At 36.1% G+C, this 18,245-nt stretch overlaps 1 protein-coding gene across 8 annotated transcripts in view; it reads left to right on the top strand.

Annotated features, from left to right (window-relative positions):
- The window catches only part of trpm3 (transient receptor potential cation channel, subfamily M, member 3), a 106,529-nt gene that overhangs the window by 12,814 nt on the left and 75,470 nt on the right, over nucleotides 1–18,245 (top strand). For 2 of the 8 annotated variants that reach the window (XM_043239647.1, XM_043239646.1), the window contains exon 1: nucleotides 7,585–8,049. The exons of 5 other annotated variants lie outside the window; for them this stretch is intronic. In XM_043239647.1, coding sequence (XP_043095582.1) covers nucleotides 7,915–8,049 — 135 coding nt within the window. In that variant the 5' untranslated portion in view covers nucleotides 7,585–7,914. Of the gene's footprint in view, nucleotides 1–7,584; nucleotides 8,050–18,245 lie in introns of those variants that run through there. One more of the 8 variants, XM_043239651.1, reaches the window with a different exon arrangement.

Here is an 18,245-nt window from a genome sequence, read left to right as displayed (position 1 = left end):
TGCTTCTCAGCTTCCCGCTGCTTTTTAACTAATCTATTATTTTTAATACTTAAAATTAAACGAGCTACAGTGATTCTTTAGTTCCGAAGATGCGATATATGATAATTATTTGACCTCACAAATCATTATTTTGGATTGGCGTTTTGTAAGTGAACTGGGTTAGACGATCGGAGTTGGTATAGGTGATTGTTTCCTTTGTGAATTCTACTTTACGTTGCATCCTGATTAAGAATAATATAAAGCTGCCCCTTGCTGGGAGGAATTTTTATGTAATTCACTGTAAATTGTCTTTTGCTGGCTTAAATGCAAATTTCAGTCATTAACATGCAAGCCATTTAGCGGGCGCTCTTATCCAGAGCGACTTACTAAACATGCTTAAAGCATCTCAAATTTGCAAGCTAAAAAAAAACCTCTGCATCTGTTTTTGTCAGAACTATATTCTGCTTGATGTCTTTTTTTTGTACTATTTTCAGTCTTAGCTGTCTTTGTCCTATTGCTCGTACATTTTTATTTGCTAATATTGGGTTAAAATCTGATTTAGTCATTATTCCCATTAGATTGATTGTCTGATTCATGTGATATCTTAATGATGCTGACAAAAGCATACTTTACTGAGCATCCAAAGCATGGCTCTAAACAGTCTGGTCATGTTTGTTTTACTCTTTAGAAAGAGGGTCGGGGTACTTAACATGTATTATTTTCTATGTTAACACTCTAAAATTAATGCTTAATGTTTTACCACTACATTTTTGACTTCCTTTGTGTGTTTTTTTGTCCCTGATTTAAACGTTCTGAATAAATTCCTGCTGTTTTTATTACGACTTTGAGTAGTCCGTTTTACAGACAGCCATTTCGGACACATCCGTCACCTCTTCAGCTGAACTGAGTAACAAACAGGATGGTTTGCAAAATACTTGGTCCCTCTAGTGGTTAGATCTGGAAATGTAGGCTATTCTAAACGAGTATTTGGTGCTTTAAATGAATGCTTTTTAAAAATTTCCTTTAAAAACACAATTTTATTTCATTTGTGGGGTATTTTGTATGCTATTAAGTATGTTAATGTACTGTATATCTGAGAACTAAATGTACATTTTGGACTCATTTGGAGCCGTTAAGTAAAAAACAGCATGCCCTGATTTGTGTGATACAAAGGAAAAATAGAAATGAAATCTGACAGAGTTGCTGCTATTGTCTAATACATTCTTCAAAGCATTGATTGCACTGCAGATCTCAGTGCAAGAAGAAGATTTATAACAATCCCCATTACTTTAGGTCTAATGCGGTCTGTTCTGAATAAGTTGTTAGGAAATGATTTACTGCCTCATTGTAATGCCTCTGATTTGCAGACTGCAGAGGTGAAGGAGCACCGTCTTGCAAAAGTGAGTTTAGATGAAAGCTTGAAGATGTAGTGACTGATCTGTCTGAAACTGTTGGGGCAGCTACTTTAATTTAACGCAGGGAACTGCTAGCAACCCATGAAGCGAGACAAAGATGGTGTGAAGTGACCTTCGTAGGTTGATTGAAGATCAGGAGCCACATTCTGGTTCATCTGCAGTTTAATTGTGCATGCAGGAAGGTTAGCCCGGGTCAAACTCACTTGTAACAACATGTTGTGCTGAATCCTTGGGCTTGCTGGAATGATGAGCTCTGACCATAATGACCAAAAAGTTTCTGGTAATTCACTGCCACTGATGCAGCAGAATGAAAACCAGGGTTGTTTACCATTTGGACTTTAAATGAGAATGCCTTTTAAATTCCAGTTCAGCTTCTAAATTTGAATATAGGTAGCAAACAGGATCCAGAATTGAAATTGTAGTTAATTTTTCTTTATGTTGCATCCTTTTGTAATTCATTCTAATTCAGTAAAGCCCACATTACAAATTAACTTCATGTGTTATGACCAGTTCCATTTAAATTCACACAAAAAAACAGCCTGGAAAAACTGAAAAAAAATCACACTCAAAAACAGATCTGGAGACAACTCTCAGTCAGTCACAGATCGTTACTAGCAGATAACAGGTCCGACCCCAAGAAGTGGGCACTTCAGAAGCTTGATTGGCTTCCAATAGGTTGTATGGAAAATGACCTGATTAAAAACAGCTCATTCAAGTATGTTGTCAAGAGCATGAGGAAAATGGTTGATCTGTTTTCTGCTTTCTTTTTTTGCAGTGAGGTCATTAAAGGCCTCTTAAATGTGATTAAAGTGTGTCTGTAACAAGTGTGATGTATTGATGATTTCTTCAAGTGCAAATAGAGAGGCTGGATTATTTGAGAAAATTATTCTCAAACGGAGAGATCAGACTTACATAGGTGAGTGTGTGAGGTTTTGAAATTGGTCGAGAATACATGGTGTGGCTGTTAATGGCTAGCGTCTTTTCAGTATAAAAGCAGTGATAGCAGTGACAAAAGTGGTGTGAGGAGATGGGGAATGACATCAACAGTCTGCAGGGGTGTGAACTGAACTGAACATTAAGGTGTGGGGGTATAAGTGGCTTTGGCCACCTCTATTAAAATGGTAAAAGGCCCTTTTGAAAACCAACTATTGAACTGCAGTTCTGGAGTCATATGACTTCATGCAGACTCACATTACTTCAACATAAGCATTAGGTTATTATGGTAAATAATTAATTTAGCTTTATATATTTTTTCTTCATCAGTGTTACATGGTCATAGTTATTGACTTCATCAGATATATAGATTTAGCAAATACTTTAAATGTTTCATTAAAAAAAGTATCTTAAATAATAGAAAAGAGATCAGATACACTTTTTAATATTTTAATTTACATTTTGACTGTATTTTACAGCCACTGCGAATTTACAAATTCATGTATAATGACCATGTTTGCTATTGAAATAAACTAATTGCGTTTAGAATATCGGATATATTATAGCGATGTTGAGAAAATTTGTGCAATCCATTTTACCTAGCTTCAGGTGTGCTTAGATTTTGCAGATATACGTTCCTGTTTCCCTTATATAGAGGACCTTTATAGATCATGTTTACATAGTACTTATGCTTGTAAGAAAAGCAACAGCAAAATAATATTTTTCCTTACATTCACAGCTCAGCTCAGGTGCATGGATTTGTTTTATGTGATGGCCATCTAGTGTTTGAATATATGCATCACACACACTGATTTTTATTTGAGTGTGTGTGTGTGAGTGATTGAAGTTATTTAAAATCTAGAAAATAGCAAGCGGGATGAAACCAGAACACGGAGTAAGACTGAGCCAATCATCAGGGAAATGATGTCATGACATGGCTATAGGAAAAGTATATAAGCAAGAGAGAGCAGACATGGCAGAAATAATTAAATAATTTAACGGGGTAGATGTCAGGGTAGTTAAATTATTATTGTGAAACAAGCACACAGACTCTGCAGTCCTAAAAACAAGAAAGCAACACACATTCCCATAATATCTTCCATTCCCAGGTTCAAAATGCCAACGAAAACTATTATGGCGCACATTTAACCTGTGTCTATAATTCAAAATGACATTAAGTAGCACAGTGCACGTATCTCTAAGGTTACATTTTTCCATGATTACTCACGTAAATGAGCCAAAGTTACTATAAAGCCAGACAACATCAGTAATCATTTTAGAGAGTGCAACATTACATAAATAGGTACTGTGAGTTCCACTACCGGACAGAAAAGCCTGAAGTTGTATAATACATCAGGAGGAATATCTTCAACCTTTGATAAATAGGGCCTTGACAATAGAACACACAAACACCCTGTCAGATACCCTCGGTACACGAGACAGATCACTTATAATCACCAGCGCTTTTTCAAACTAAAGAAAGCAAATAGCTCATTATCGTGATGACCAAGAAGCGTTTGATTTTCACTGCCCACAACCACACAGCATCCATCACAATAAGCACAATCTCTGCGGCCCTAACAAGCATACACTTTTGTACATAATTAGACCTTCTGGTGTGTTCGTAATAGAGATACAAATGCAGCGTAGCTCTATTAGTGATTGTTATAATGCGTTCTAAGTGAGTCTATATAACGAAATATGATAAAGAAAGATAGCGATCACGCAAAATGAGTCGCGTATAATGTCTTCCACAATGAAACAGCAAGGGTGCAAAATCACAAAGTGTTATGCGGAGATTAAAGGATGACATAGCTTCCTAGGAATGTTCACTTCTGCGACTGTTTCAAATTGGCTGGGACTGTCATGCTCCCAAACTAATACGGCTTGCATCCGAAGCTCATTAAAGAGACAGTTTTCACTCCATCATCCCTTCTGAATAATGATAAGGGTGCTTTGCTATAGTCTTTACAGATTTCATCACAAATGCATCACCCTGTTGGACTTGGACCCTATTGGTTGTGTATTAAATCACCATCATTGCGACCTGGTTAGTGAGCAGTTTTGGTGGCACTCCGTGTTTTGTTATAGTCTGGTTTCAAAGGAGATTTTTTTTAAATTTCAAACTTTTTAAAAATTTCTTTTGGTTTGGTGGTTTACTGTGTGTTTTAAAACAGTGCAAATGATTTTATAAAAAGTATTCGGAGCAATATCGCATTGCACAGTGACAGTCTCAATGAATGTCTAAGGATTGTGGGAATGGCCATTAAGCTGATGATAAGTGAAAGAGAGAGACAGATTCCTAAAGCATTACATTTTCTGTCCATTTTCCAGAGAGGCTTTTGTCACTACATAACTGAAAAAAAAAAAATAGATGAGGATGCTTTTGTTGGGTGTTGTTTTTTTCTCATTTTGTATGTTGGTGTATTTATGCATATCTCAACAAGCATTTTCTTCATTTTGACTATAAATAAAAGTAGTACATCCTTATGCATTTATTGAGCAGTCAAGCATTATTTTACACAGATTCCCTGCTCATAAGGAGATCTGTCCTGAAACTGGCATTTGAATCAATACTTGTGGGTGTGTGTTTGACAATATTCAATACCTTACATCTATATGCGCATTCAAATATATTTGCGTGCACACACATAAATGGATTGAAATACACAAACATACTGTGGAACGTATTTTTCCACACCGTTTTGCATCGTGGAGGTACTGACATGTAAACAGTGTGTGATTGCTTTTGTCTAGGTCAAAATGTAATTAGATGCTGATGTGAATTGCTTGTTTGTATGTGTGTGCATGTGTATAATGAAGACCTAATCCTGATTTTGTTGTGCAGATGTTGTGTGATGCATGCTAAAGTTAAAATAAATGCTTCTGGTTAAGTGGTTGACTTTTACCCTAAGCTACACTTCACTTATCACCAGTCTGAAAGAGGCTGGGGGTTTGGCGTGTGAATTTATAAATGGTGTGTTGGGGCTTGTCTGATCACATCCATGAATGTCAACATTTTTCCTCTAGTATTTTCAGTATCTGCAAGCACAATGATTGAATCTTAAATTTTAGATGCTGTGAATATTTTTTCAAAATAATAATAAAAAAGGGAGAGAAAGTGTTTTTTAAAGTCTAAATTTAAATCCAATCTCTTTTTTTTATTAGAACAGGTTCGCTTCTGTTGTGCAGTGCCTTTTTTTAAATCTTGTGTATAATACAAGGAAGTATATCTATTAAAGAATATTTCAGACACGCAGAGACAAGGCAAGGTAGGGTTTTTTTAGTACATTTCATAATTCAAATAGTAATCTCAAACAATTTTTTTAAATAATTTAATAATTTTAAGAAATTTAAATAGAATAATGATAAATAAATAATAATTACAATTTTATTGAATTATATCCAGATTTATTACACAATTAACATGATAGAACTTGACAGAATGAAACTAAAAAGTGTTGAGGAAGCATCTTGAATCACTTATTAAATTTGTAATATTTTGAAAATTGGATTTTAAATAAAATAAAATATACATTTTGACTGTGTGTATGTGTGTGTGTGTGTGTGTGTGTATATATATATATATATATATATATATATATATATATATATATATATATATATATATAAAATATAGACACATTGCAAAAACAGTATGTTTTTACAGTATTTAAAAACAGCTATGGTTGCCATAATTTTACAGTAAAAAAATATATATATATATATGTGTGTGTGTGTGTGTGTGTGTGTGTGTACATATTGGGGTTGTTAAGATTCAGTAAAAATTCAAAATGTTGATATTTAATAAATAAGCCTTAATTAAAAAATCACCAATTGTTTACCTAATTGTGATAGTATGAAAACCTAACTCATTTGATTTCCATCTTTAATATAATTTCTAATATATTAAAATGTATTTGAAAACGTACCTTCCACATGGTTGCTGCTGTCATATAAATATTGTAAGCATTTGTACAGTGTCTTCATGCTCTCTGTTTAAATCCCATTCACTAAACCTCTGTATCTTTGGGAGCTTCTCTCCTGTGTTGTCAGATCTGATCGGAGGACAATCCTCTTTCCACATACCTGCACATTAAACCCAATCTCCCACTGACACTGGTAAACGGAGGTTGCTATGGATACACACCTTGCCTTGAAGAGTTGCATAATCTTCTCACCATCTCAGGATACCTTGAGTGACAGGAGAACCCCGCATCCAAGTAGGAAGCAGGAAGAGGAGGAGCTTCCCACTCTGTGCGCTACTTAGTATTCCAACCAGGTCTCTGTGACATCTCTCACATCTGCATGGCCAGGTGATGCCTGTGGAGAGTGGGGATTGATTGTTGAGATTCATTATTACGATCTGATCCTCAGGGATGCAGACCTAGTGACTGCAATGCATGATGGCCAACTCTTCCACCGCATTCTTTCCATTTCTACTGTTCCGTTTATTTGTTTTAACACTTCTCCCTCAGGGAGATTTTTTTTTTTCCTTAACATGTTTTCAGAAACAATGGAGGACCGTATAACAAATGCTGTATTATGAAATCCATCCAGTGGAGGGGAGCAGTTCAATCCAGTCCACTGAAGACATTTTTTTATTTTGTTGTTGCGCGCTCTCTCTCTCTCTCTCTCTCTCTCTCTCTCTCTCTCTCTCTCTCTCTCTCTACTCCATTATCCTTTCGTTGGTCAATGCGTCATATGTTTGGAAAGGATGGAGTGTGCGGGAATGGAGAAGGAGGAGGGGGCTTTAGAGCAAGAGAAAAGAGAGGGAATAGAGGAGAACAGGTCAGAGGAGTACAAATAGAAGACATTGGGAGGGAATCAGGGGAATCTTTCCTCTCAGTTTTTCATCTGTGACCCGAAAGACCTAAAACAAGAGATAGACATGGTATTAAAAAGAAAAGAACACATTCTGTCATTCCTTTCCATCTGCTTTCTAATATTCCTCATCAATTCCAGTGCTATGCCTTCACAGCAACTCTCAACCTCATTTTACAGCATGATCTTTTGTTTTTTTTCATTTCTTTGTTAACGCATACTATCATTCATGTTGCTTCCTTCCATCCATCTCTTTCTCTCCTCTCCTCCCTATCTCTCTCTCCCTATCTCTCTCCTCCCTCTCTCTCCTCTCTCTCTCTCTCTCTCTCTCTCTCTCTCTCTCTCTCTCTCTCTCTCTCTCTCCTCTCCCTCTCTCCTCTCTCTCTCTCTCTCTCCGGGTTCTTCAAGACAGTGCCGCTCTGCTGCTCTACATCACAGCTACTGTTTCCCATTCTCCTCTCTTCCACTCAGCTTCGCTCCTCTTCTCTCTGCTCTTCTCCACTCATTCAGACCGCATGCTCCCAGTCATCTCTGGCACTGTTGGGTCTGTGTGGCCAGTGGAAGTGGACCCGGACACCCTGAAGGTGTTTTCCCGATCCAGTGGATCTGTGGGGAGGGGAGGGAGGGCCGGGAGGGGGTGCAGGTGAAGAGCTCTGTGTCGGAGGGAAACAGGTTGCGCGGCTTTGCGGCAGGGGCTGAGGAGGGTCATGCTTCATGAGTTAAGTGGATTTCGGACAGAGACCCCTCGCGCATCGCCGCCCCAATGTGGGGCCCTTTTCCGGATGGCGGGAACGTCCGGCCGGGAGCGATGAACCAGCTGGATGCTCCTCGGCCACTCAACTGGACCATACGGAAACTGTGCCATGCAGCCTTCCTTCCATCTGTGCGCCTGCTTAAGGTACCCGTGGGATGGGCAGATGCTAGGGGGAGGAAAGAGAGTGAGGTCTCTTGAAAAGAAAAATGTTTAGGAAAATATTGGTTTTGGCTTGCACTGATTCAATTAGTTGCTTAAAATCAGACAAATAGACAAGAAAGCTCGAGATTTTGAGTTTAAATGATACATAAACCCTCATCATGTGATTACAAAGACCTAAAGGATTGATTCTGTCTTAAGCATTTTCACCCGCTCTGAAATTCAGGGCTTTTTTTAAGAGCTTTTTCTTGCAGTGCGCTGAAGCAGCTAACTTCTCTGTCTTATTTGATAATGACAGGTACTCTGTTCATGTGGAAGTGTATTGTCAGAGTCTGAAGTGTTGAGGTCTTGCAGCTAAATTAAAAATTGCATCTCATTGTGAGCAATAAGTGCTGTCAGCCTCTCAAGAGTAATGCTTTATTGCTTGCCCGCAAATCACTTACAACTTGTACGTCCTTTACATTGCAAGTATAGCATTTCACATGAATCAGAAACTTATCAGTTGTATGCATCAAAAAGATTATTACCTTTGTTGTGATATTTTTGCTCGGAGGTGTTACCTAATAGTAATAAAGCCTTACCGCACACTTGGGAACGTGATAGTTGCTTTATTAGAAGGAAAGCTCCAGAGAGATCTCTGCTGGTAGTATAGTAATGCATCCCAGTTTGTAATGCAATTTCTTCTTGTATTCTAGTCAGCGATGTTCTATTATCTATTTTCTGCTTGTGTTATAGTAATAGTACAGTGTGGATCGGTCACAGACAGTGCTTACATTCGTTTAGCACTCCCAGGAGTGAAATCCTCCCCAGGTCATGACTCACAGTGTTATGAGTGGATCATTATGTTCTTGGTTCAGTGTTTCGGCTCTGGAGGTGTAGTATTACAGAGAGCTGTTACAGCGTGTCGTGAGCTGCTTTTCACACTGGCTGTGAAATGCAGAGAACCAGATCATATTCGCTCTTCCAAACAAAAGAAATGACTAGGGAGTCACGGGCTCCTAAAATGAAACATTAAGGAGCCAAATGACTTTCAGTTGAAAATGTAGTGATTAAGATGGCTGTTTTGAAATGCTTTAGATCACAGAGTGAGTTTCTTACTTCAGTTGTTTTAAGGTTGTTTTAGTAGGTACACTGTGATGTGAAGATTTATGGACTACTAGGGTGTTTCCTATTTGTATGTATAAATTTGTGTGACTTTAATGGCATAAATCTAATGACCCTTATTGTTAAATGGATAAAAGTCTTGAGTTCCTGTGTAAGTTTGCCCACACACTGTACCAGTCTAATCAGCATTACGATTGTGCCTCATATTGTAAAAACATGCATTTTCTAGTTGGTAAAGACACCATATGTAGGACTTTTGTAATAAAATATTCAAAAACCACTTGCGTGGTGTTATATATTTCATGCAGTTGTGGACTAACATAATTCCTCTGTGGTCGTGATCAGTGACAAAATCCTCGGTTTTCGCTTGTAAAGTCTACAAGTGTAGACAAAAATGCTGCTGCATCATTAAAGTAAATCCATTACTGCTAAAATAAAATTTCTTGACCACAGCATTATATTTATATATACGCTCAGTGTTTTTACCGTGTTGCGCATTATAACCAATCATGCACGAGTCTATTAAGCTTATAAATGCAATGGCCAATCAGATGAGTTATCACTGTGTGCACACGCTGACAGGTTGACTATATTCAGCATGCGAGTTCTCTCATCATAAGCAAGTGCAGATTGTATGTATGATGAAAGTAAGCGATTCAAACATCAAGCAGTAGACAGCTTTACTGATTACAAGGAGAGTTTTTTGAAAGTGCCTAATTTCACGCTAGACTGAAATCATAATGTGTTCACTGTTTGGAGGTACATGTGATTCATTACCTTATCTGTGACATTGATTTGTGAATTCCATACATCTCTTAATAGTGAACAGCGTCTCTCATCGTTCCACCCATCTTCACAGCCACAGCAAGCTGAACTCTTTGCGAAAGCTCACATATTCCCATTAAGAATAGTGTTAATCGTTAAGTACAACATTTGGTAATATGTTATAAATATTTATCCTTCATTTTATATCAGTTTTATTTATCAGACTTTTAATTTTAACCTAAAATTTTTTAATTTTTTGTTTGGAATTTGTTTGTTTGGAATTAGTTTTTACGTCTGTTTGATGCGAGTATATCTGTTGTTTATTCATGAATCAGATATAAAAACTTCTCCTTTATTCATTTTTTGCCAGAAACACTCGCGTTCTGGTGTGTGACATAACTGCATATGCAATTACGATGTACAAATTAAAAATAAAACAATTACATATATATATATATATATATTTTTTTTTTTGCCAGCTTTATGATTTTTGCTGCTTTCATAGATGTGTGTATTTTGTAGTAAACGTTGTCTGTTTGCTTGTGAATTTAAATCGTACAGAGTGTGAGATGTACTGCACATGTTTTGCATAATACATTGTATTGCTGGGTTACATAACAATGGTGGGCGGGAATTTGGATTGATTACTGTTTACCGATGCAGCATATTTGACCTATAAGTTGACTTTAAGGGGAATGTTTGGTATTAGGGTTAGAGAACAGATGTAGTTTCAGCTGCAGGTGTTCTGTGTAGGTGACTGACCACAGGAGTTGAAGATTACAGGTTGGAAATACCGATGCCCTACAAATGAGATTATCTCAGAGATGAGTAAACAGCTGTGTGTTTGTCCAGCTCTGCTGAGGTGTAGTTTGTCAACAGAGCACCAAGGAGCTGGTTGGGCATTTGACTATTTGTTCGTGTAATCCTATGCTTATATGAATATATATGTATGTGTGTGAGTGTGTGAGAGGCCCAACAGCATAGCAAAGCGCCAACCTTCCAGATATAATGAAAATGAAGGTTTGTGACTGATGTGGTTGTATCTGTCATCGCACTGGAGGTAATCTAATTTGCTGGTGCCTTCGTCGGTTATCAGGGAACACTGGTAATGAATCAGATGCTTTGGCAGGTTACACCAATTTCACATGGTTTATATTCCCAGGTGTCTATAGAAGTGGATATGTACAAATAGCCAGTTTTTTTTTTACTCTCACTCATGGCAGTCCAAATCATATTTTTTCATGTAACACAATGGAGTAGTGTTCATACTTTTTTTTCGAGGACATGGAGCTTTTAGTGTTGTCAAGCTTAAAAAAGAATTGTCAGCATTATTAGTACACATAACTACGTAACAAGTTTTCAGATGCCATACAATAGCTTTGTGTGAAGAAGAGATGAAATTAAGCATTGTTTAATAGAAACCATTGTCTTTCACTGCAGTTTTCCGGTTTCATTTTTTTCAGCTTGCATAATGTGTTCTTATGCAACACTTTCAAAAAACAGTGTCAGTGATGTCAGACTTGTCACACTGTGGCATCATTTTTAACCTGAACAGGATCAGCAATGAGGTTTTATCATATAGCTTTGGAAGACTTAGAACTTGTAATACCATATATAGTGTTTATATGGTTAATACAGTAGAAAAATAAATAATAGCATACTTCCTCATTGTCAGGTGAAATATTCCTGGTTGTGTGTAGTACTCTTTAGGTTATGGAGAAAAAAAAGTATATATGATGTATTGTATTTGGCATTTTTGCAAATGACAGCAATGTACTAGATTTGAGATGTGAGCATATGAGATTGGACATTATCCAGACAGTAAAGTTGCTTGCTGATCTGTGTCTATTGAGATGCAAATTAATGTAGCGATGTAACACTTCCTCCCCAAACAAGTAATTCTGTGCGTCTGCAGGTGTCTTGTGTTCTCAGCAGGTGAAAGAGACAGTGATCTATGAGCTGTAAAGCAAGGAGAAAAATTTGACCATATTTTTGTGTGTGTGTGTGTGTGCATGTATAATCCAAGTGTGCTTTTTGATCTAACAACTGTTGCATAATTTGCACAAAATGTTATGTTAACAAATTTCATGATTCATTTAGCAATTGACAAAAGGGATGTGTGCAACTGGATTAGATTGTCCTCAACTGCTTAGTGTATTGTTTAAAGACACCTGTCAATTATGTGGTAATTAAGATGAATTAGATATGTGGGTTCGATGCTGTAGTGAAAGTGTGAGAGTGGAAATACTGAGTGGAAAAATACATGCATGCATGCATATATATATATATATATATATATATATATATATATATATATATATATATATATATATATATATATATATATATATATATATATATATATATATATATATACACACACATATATATATATATATATATATATATATATATATATATATATATATATATATATATATATACACACACATATATATATGCATGTGTGTGTAAAAGTGAGTCAGATGTTTTTGTGGGTGGTATTAATCCTGTGAACTGAATCCACCGAATAGTTTAATTCAATATTTTCTTAAATTTTGCGCCCAAACCAATTTCGCTTATTTGCAGTGCTTCATGAATGAAGTTTCATACGTCCTACATATTTCATATATATCTACTAGCCTGACTCATTATGTCAGATAAGATATTCAGCCTGCATAGCACTGAATATTTAATTGTCACGTTCAAATATTTATTGTCAGTTTATTTTAAATTATTCATTTCCATTTGCATTAATATTTAACAATACAAGAGTTACATTACTATCAGCATAAAGAAAAATATTTAATCCAAAGACAAATACAGTCCTGCTTTCCTCATGGTGCATTAGAAGAGTGAAGCCACACATCTCCACAGCAAATATCTTCAGGCTTGGGTGGCAGGTGTTGGGACTATGTACTGTATATTGAATATCATCTCAGTGACACACTCTGACAATCTCATCTTTCTCATTCTATCTCTCTGTGGCTCACTGTTTCTTTTTTCTCTTTTCATTCTACACTAAAGCACATTTACTTACTGTGTGGAAAAGGTAATGTAGTGATATGAAAGACTAGTTTTGAATTCTGCTGTACGCTGAAATTGAGTATGTACTCTTTAGAGAATCAGCAAACGACCACACAAATAGCTATATCAGAAAAAAACATCTCAAAAGGATTAAGCAACGCAAACACATTTTTCATGCACTGACATCTCAGCAACTTGGATTTAGAGATGTATTCCTCAATTAAATTAATTTATTCCTGTACAAGACATAATAAATGCATTAGCTCCTTAACAAGCCGAATAAGTCCAAGTAAGTCTTTGTCAGGTTTGCATTTTTCATTTCACTAAAGAATAAATCAATTGCACATTTGCTTTGTCTTGTAACTAATGTAATTTTTATTCAAAGACTTTTATCTTATTTTTTCTTTTTAGTTTTGAGTGTATGGTGAATTGAAAATGCACCTTTCACTTTGTCTTTTTTCCACCTTATCCTTCATACAAATATTCAGACAGTGAGGAATTAAATAGTTTGGGGGATTTGTGCATGTGTGTGTATGTGTGTGTGTGAAAGAGAGAGAGAGAGACAAAAATTAATGTAAAATGCTAATTGCAGCAAACTCTTGTTAATAGAAAAGTTGACATCTCTTCCTTTGTGATTGTAATGGCATGAAGGCCGATGCCTTGTAATAAGAAAATATTGAAAACTGTATAATGATGATGCATCTAGGCTTATGTAAAGGTTGCAGTTGTAATTTTGGTATGCTTGACCTAGATATTGGAGTTACTGAGCTTCTGTTCTGGCCTCTGCTGTCAGTTTACCAAGGGCTTTTTTGGTAATGTACCATCTCGTGAGGTGTTCAATAAATATATCATAAATAATTCAAAGGTCCTTAATGAGCTCAGGTAGGACTGATGCTCTGATTTCAGTTACGTTATTATATTCAGTTAAAAGTTAATTGTATGAGAAAGTGGGCAGCTCATCACTGGAAACATTGCATTTATCGTCATTCACTCAAGCAACATAAAAGACAGCCTGATAAATCTTTCCATAAAGATACTTGAAGAGTGACTTTCTGAATCATAGGTCTTTGATCACAGAGACCTTGGATAACAAAAGACTCACCTTCCTTTGATAAATGGTGCATGGTTTTTAAATGCAAGTCCATATGAAAACATCTTTGTGTTTAAATAAATACAATTTGCATTGCTTGAATTAGCCGTATCTAAGTAATAAAATATAATCTTCATAAAATGTTAAAAGCTTGGACAACCCTTGTATGTTCTGTTCTATCAAAACTTATAGGGATAATTCACATGAAAACTAAAATTGTCTTTTTTCTAACTTTTCTTTTAAACATGTATGACTCGTGTTTTTATGTGAACATAAAAAAATAACTTGGAATATTTTTTTAAATTGATTTATTTTAGGGTTACATACCCCAAAATAGTTTAAAAGTAAAAAAAAAAAAAAAAAAAAAAAAAAAAGAAGTTCAGAATTAAAATTCTTTGATTTCCCACGAGATTATTGTCAGATTTGATCACAAACACATCATAAACTGGCTCTCCATGTGTTAGTCTTTGCGCAGTACATTGGGTTGTCTCTGAGCGTTTAAAGTTTTCAAAGCCAATAGTATTCTTTTCAGAGTTTTCTTCAAAGCTAATCTTGGTTTAAAAATAAATGAGCACCATGTGCTTTTATTTACATAGTCTTTAACAGAGGACAACAAAAAAAAACATTGCCTCAGCAAACAGCTCCTCCAGGTTTCCTGCCATTTCCCTGGAAAACATTCATGGTTTCAGTGATGAGGTGAAACGGGACAGTCTTCCCTCCCTCTTTCTAAATGGAGGATTTGGAATTAGCTTCTCTCAATGGGCAAGTCATGAATGGGCTGTGAACGGGACCGGCCCTTTGAAGTTGGCCAGCAGTAATAAGCTTCCCTCGTCTTTAAAATGTGTGGTAAAATGTGCTGCATAGCCATGTCCATGTGCAATGAGATTCTCACGAATGGAAATCACTTTTAATCTTTTTTTTCCTTTGCTCTTGTCTTTGCGTTTGCAAATGGTCTCTGGGTGCCTGATCTGATCAACTATAGCTTCCTCACGCTTTCTTTAAGATGCCCTGTCAGCACGTTTGATAGGTGTGAGGCAGTTTTACATGCTTAGTATGTGTGTGTGTGTGCCCATTTACACTGTACGATTTGTGTGGCCAGAATAAATTGAATGTGTGAACACACAAAATGAGAGTGGAACCAAGGGCTATTTTCAGGATCCCCTCTGTTTCTTATATCTCTATATTGGATGTTTGCGTGTGTGTGTGTTCACACACAGTTCCCACATTTCAGATTTAATGGATATTGGACCTGTGCTCCAGTTTCTTTCTCATTCCTTAAAGTGAGCTATTTCTGTCTCCTCACCCCTGAGTCCCAGATCCAGCCACCATCACCACAGCTGTCCCTGGCTCACCACACCTCTTTTTAACTCAATCAATCCCTCATGTTCTCACACGATCATGCTTATCCTTCCCTGTCCTTGATTTGTTCATTAATTTCCCCTCCGTATGGAGCTGGACAGAGTGTTACCAAATTTTTCTGAGGTGTATGACATCTGTGTATGTCCCAGCCCAGCTTAGAATAACTTCTACTGTTTCAGGAATAGAAACACTTGGTGCTTCACCCTGTCTGCTAACAAATACCTCCTTCACACCTCATCAAACAGAAGTTCCCATCTGAACTGTAAAGCTACTGTAAAGGTGAGCAAAGTGCATGATTGGATTGTTCCACTGTGACAGCATAGAAAGCATAGAAATCTCTATCTCTCTTAGTTTTCTGGAATAGACTTCACCCTACATATTAAATCTTTCCCTTCTGCTTTCTAATAGTTTACACATATGTATTACTACGTAACATCTACAAGCACAAACTGTGCATTTATGTGCATTTTTAATGATTCTGAAATGTACAATTTGGACATAAAATATTTAAAATAAAATAAAATGCTGCATATTTTTAGCTAAAAGAAGTAAAATATTCACAAATATTCTATCATAAAGATGTTTGTTTCAGGTTTTTTTAAATATAATTATATTGATCAGAGAATTCGATTTTTAGACACCTTAACCTACCTGTTTTTGGGCAGTATAAAAAGATACCAGACCGAAATATGCAGAGAAATGATCATTTTAGTAACAATATAGCATTACAACAATATTTCTTTATAGTCACTAATCCCACTCCTACCTCTAAAACTGACCATAGCTCTTTCTTAAAAATGTCTTTTAATTAGATTTTTTTTTTGTGATCGATATCGGCAGATATTTTTGGCCATATCGCCCAGCGTTAGTGTATTGTGTAGTTTTTTTTTTTAACATTATGTATTTTTAGAAATGAGTTGGCAGCAGAAAACACACAGAATTAAATGTATTCATATATGTATATATTCATATATTCATGTATGAAGTAAATCAGTAAACACAGCATTTAAGCATTGAAGCATTTAATTGCCGAAAATATCAATACTGTACATATAAATTAGGTAAATATGTCAGTATTGTGTGCCTGTGAAAACCTAAGGAGATCCACATTGTATGAGATCTATTTCAGTGTGTCAATACTTTTTGAAGATCCCTTTTTTTTTTTGTAGGGGGTAATTATTTCTGTTGGGAAATTAATCTATTGTTCTGCTTGTCTTTCTGTTCAATCTATTAGAAATGTAACTTATTTCTGCCTTTTTGACATTTAATTCGCATCTTGGTATTTACAACTATATTTTTATGCATTATCCTGCATAATCATATATGGATGGAATTCCGGCTTGTGACGGCTTTGTAGTGTAAATTCAGCTCTAAAACAACAGCCCTAGAAAATGAGATGACTGTGTGTATTCGTGCATATATAGCCCATGGTTATATGTGAATATATTGTATTATTTTTGTGTTTGTACGCTAGATGTGTGTCCATCATACTGCTCCTCTGTTTTGGGGCATTAATTTGAAGCTGAATGCCATATAATCTTGAACACTGGAAGCAGAATCTTCCCACTCAGTGCAGATCTAGTGTGTCATTACAGTCCAGTGACACAAGCGAAAAAACAGCTGACAATGAAGGCATTTCCTAGATGAACTGTAATGGGGTGTTGGCATAAAAAGTTTAGTTGGCACATACATGACAGCCTGTTGATGTTTTTCAGTGCCTTCATTATAATCCATAAAGATAGAAAATTAGCTCATGGAAAGCATGTAGAAATGTATGGTGAATAGTTTGATTTAAATTATTAGTTTGTAAATATTATATCCAACAAAAATACATTATACTGTGATTATATTTTGTTTTATTTTTATAAAGCACTGCTCAGAGAGGATGATTGGATAGTTTTGTTTGTTGTTGTACAGTGAAGTGAATTATTAATAATAATCATTAAATGATTTATTTAATTATAAATATAAATATCACAAGCAGTTTGATTCCCTGTGTCCTTTTTGAGTATCCAAAACTGCGACGTTGCTGGCATGCTTATTTGTGGGAGGTACAATCTCTTTTGCCAACTAATGAGAGATAAGAGGGAGTTTTTGAGAACCAGAACAAGGCACAGAAATTTCACACTTCACCTTTAAATGTGTATTTAGTCATTATCAGCAGAGGATAAAGGGAGATCATAAGGAGCAAACTTTAAAATGCGTGTCAGGAGGCAGCAGCTTTAATAATGAATGCACCGATTGAGGTCAAATGTTCTTGCTTAGCATCAAGATCGTGATGTCAACCTGTGAGGAAACCTATGTATGTATTTGATCAATAAAAACACGATGCGATTTTCCTGGACATGTTCTTCAAATCATCTTACCTCCTCATCACTCTTCGCCACATTCATATCAGCTGCTTATCGAGTAATACATCAAACAAGCTTGCCGCAGGCCTGCAAAATCTGCATGTATTATTCATTAGAGATGCATAACGGCAAATCCATGGCTATTGCACTTATCTAACGTATCACAGAAAGAGAAGAGAAATACTGACGCTCCGTTTGTGTGGCACAAGAGCAAAGAAGGGAATGTTTTTAGGGAATACTGTGACAGTCGTGCTCAGTAGGAATCGCATCTAAATTTGAGCACAGAGATGCCATCTCCTCCCCTTGGAGAGCGGAGACACGCTGACATTGGGTAATGACCCTGAGGGTTTCGATAATTCAGAGTGCGGTAAATGGGAAAATCATCTGTGTGATGAAAAAGTTTCAAGCTGTAATGACTTGACAGTTTTTATGAATTTATCATGGATGTCAAGTGCAATTTGTTCAGATATCTGTAAACAGTCTTT

The sequence above is a fragment of the Puntigrus tetrazona genome, chromosome 5 (assembly GCF_018831695.1).
Source record: "Puntigrus tetrazona isolate hp1 chromosome 5, ASM1883169v1, whole genome shotgun sequence".
Classification (NCBI taxonomy): domain Eukaryota; kingdom Metazoa; phylum Chordata; class Actinopteri; order Cypriniformes; family Cyprinidae; genus Puntigrus; species Puntigrus tetrazona.
Note: the sequence above shows the minus strand (reverse complement) of the source record. Positions and strands in the feature narration are given on the sequence as shown.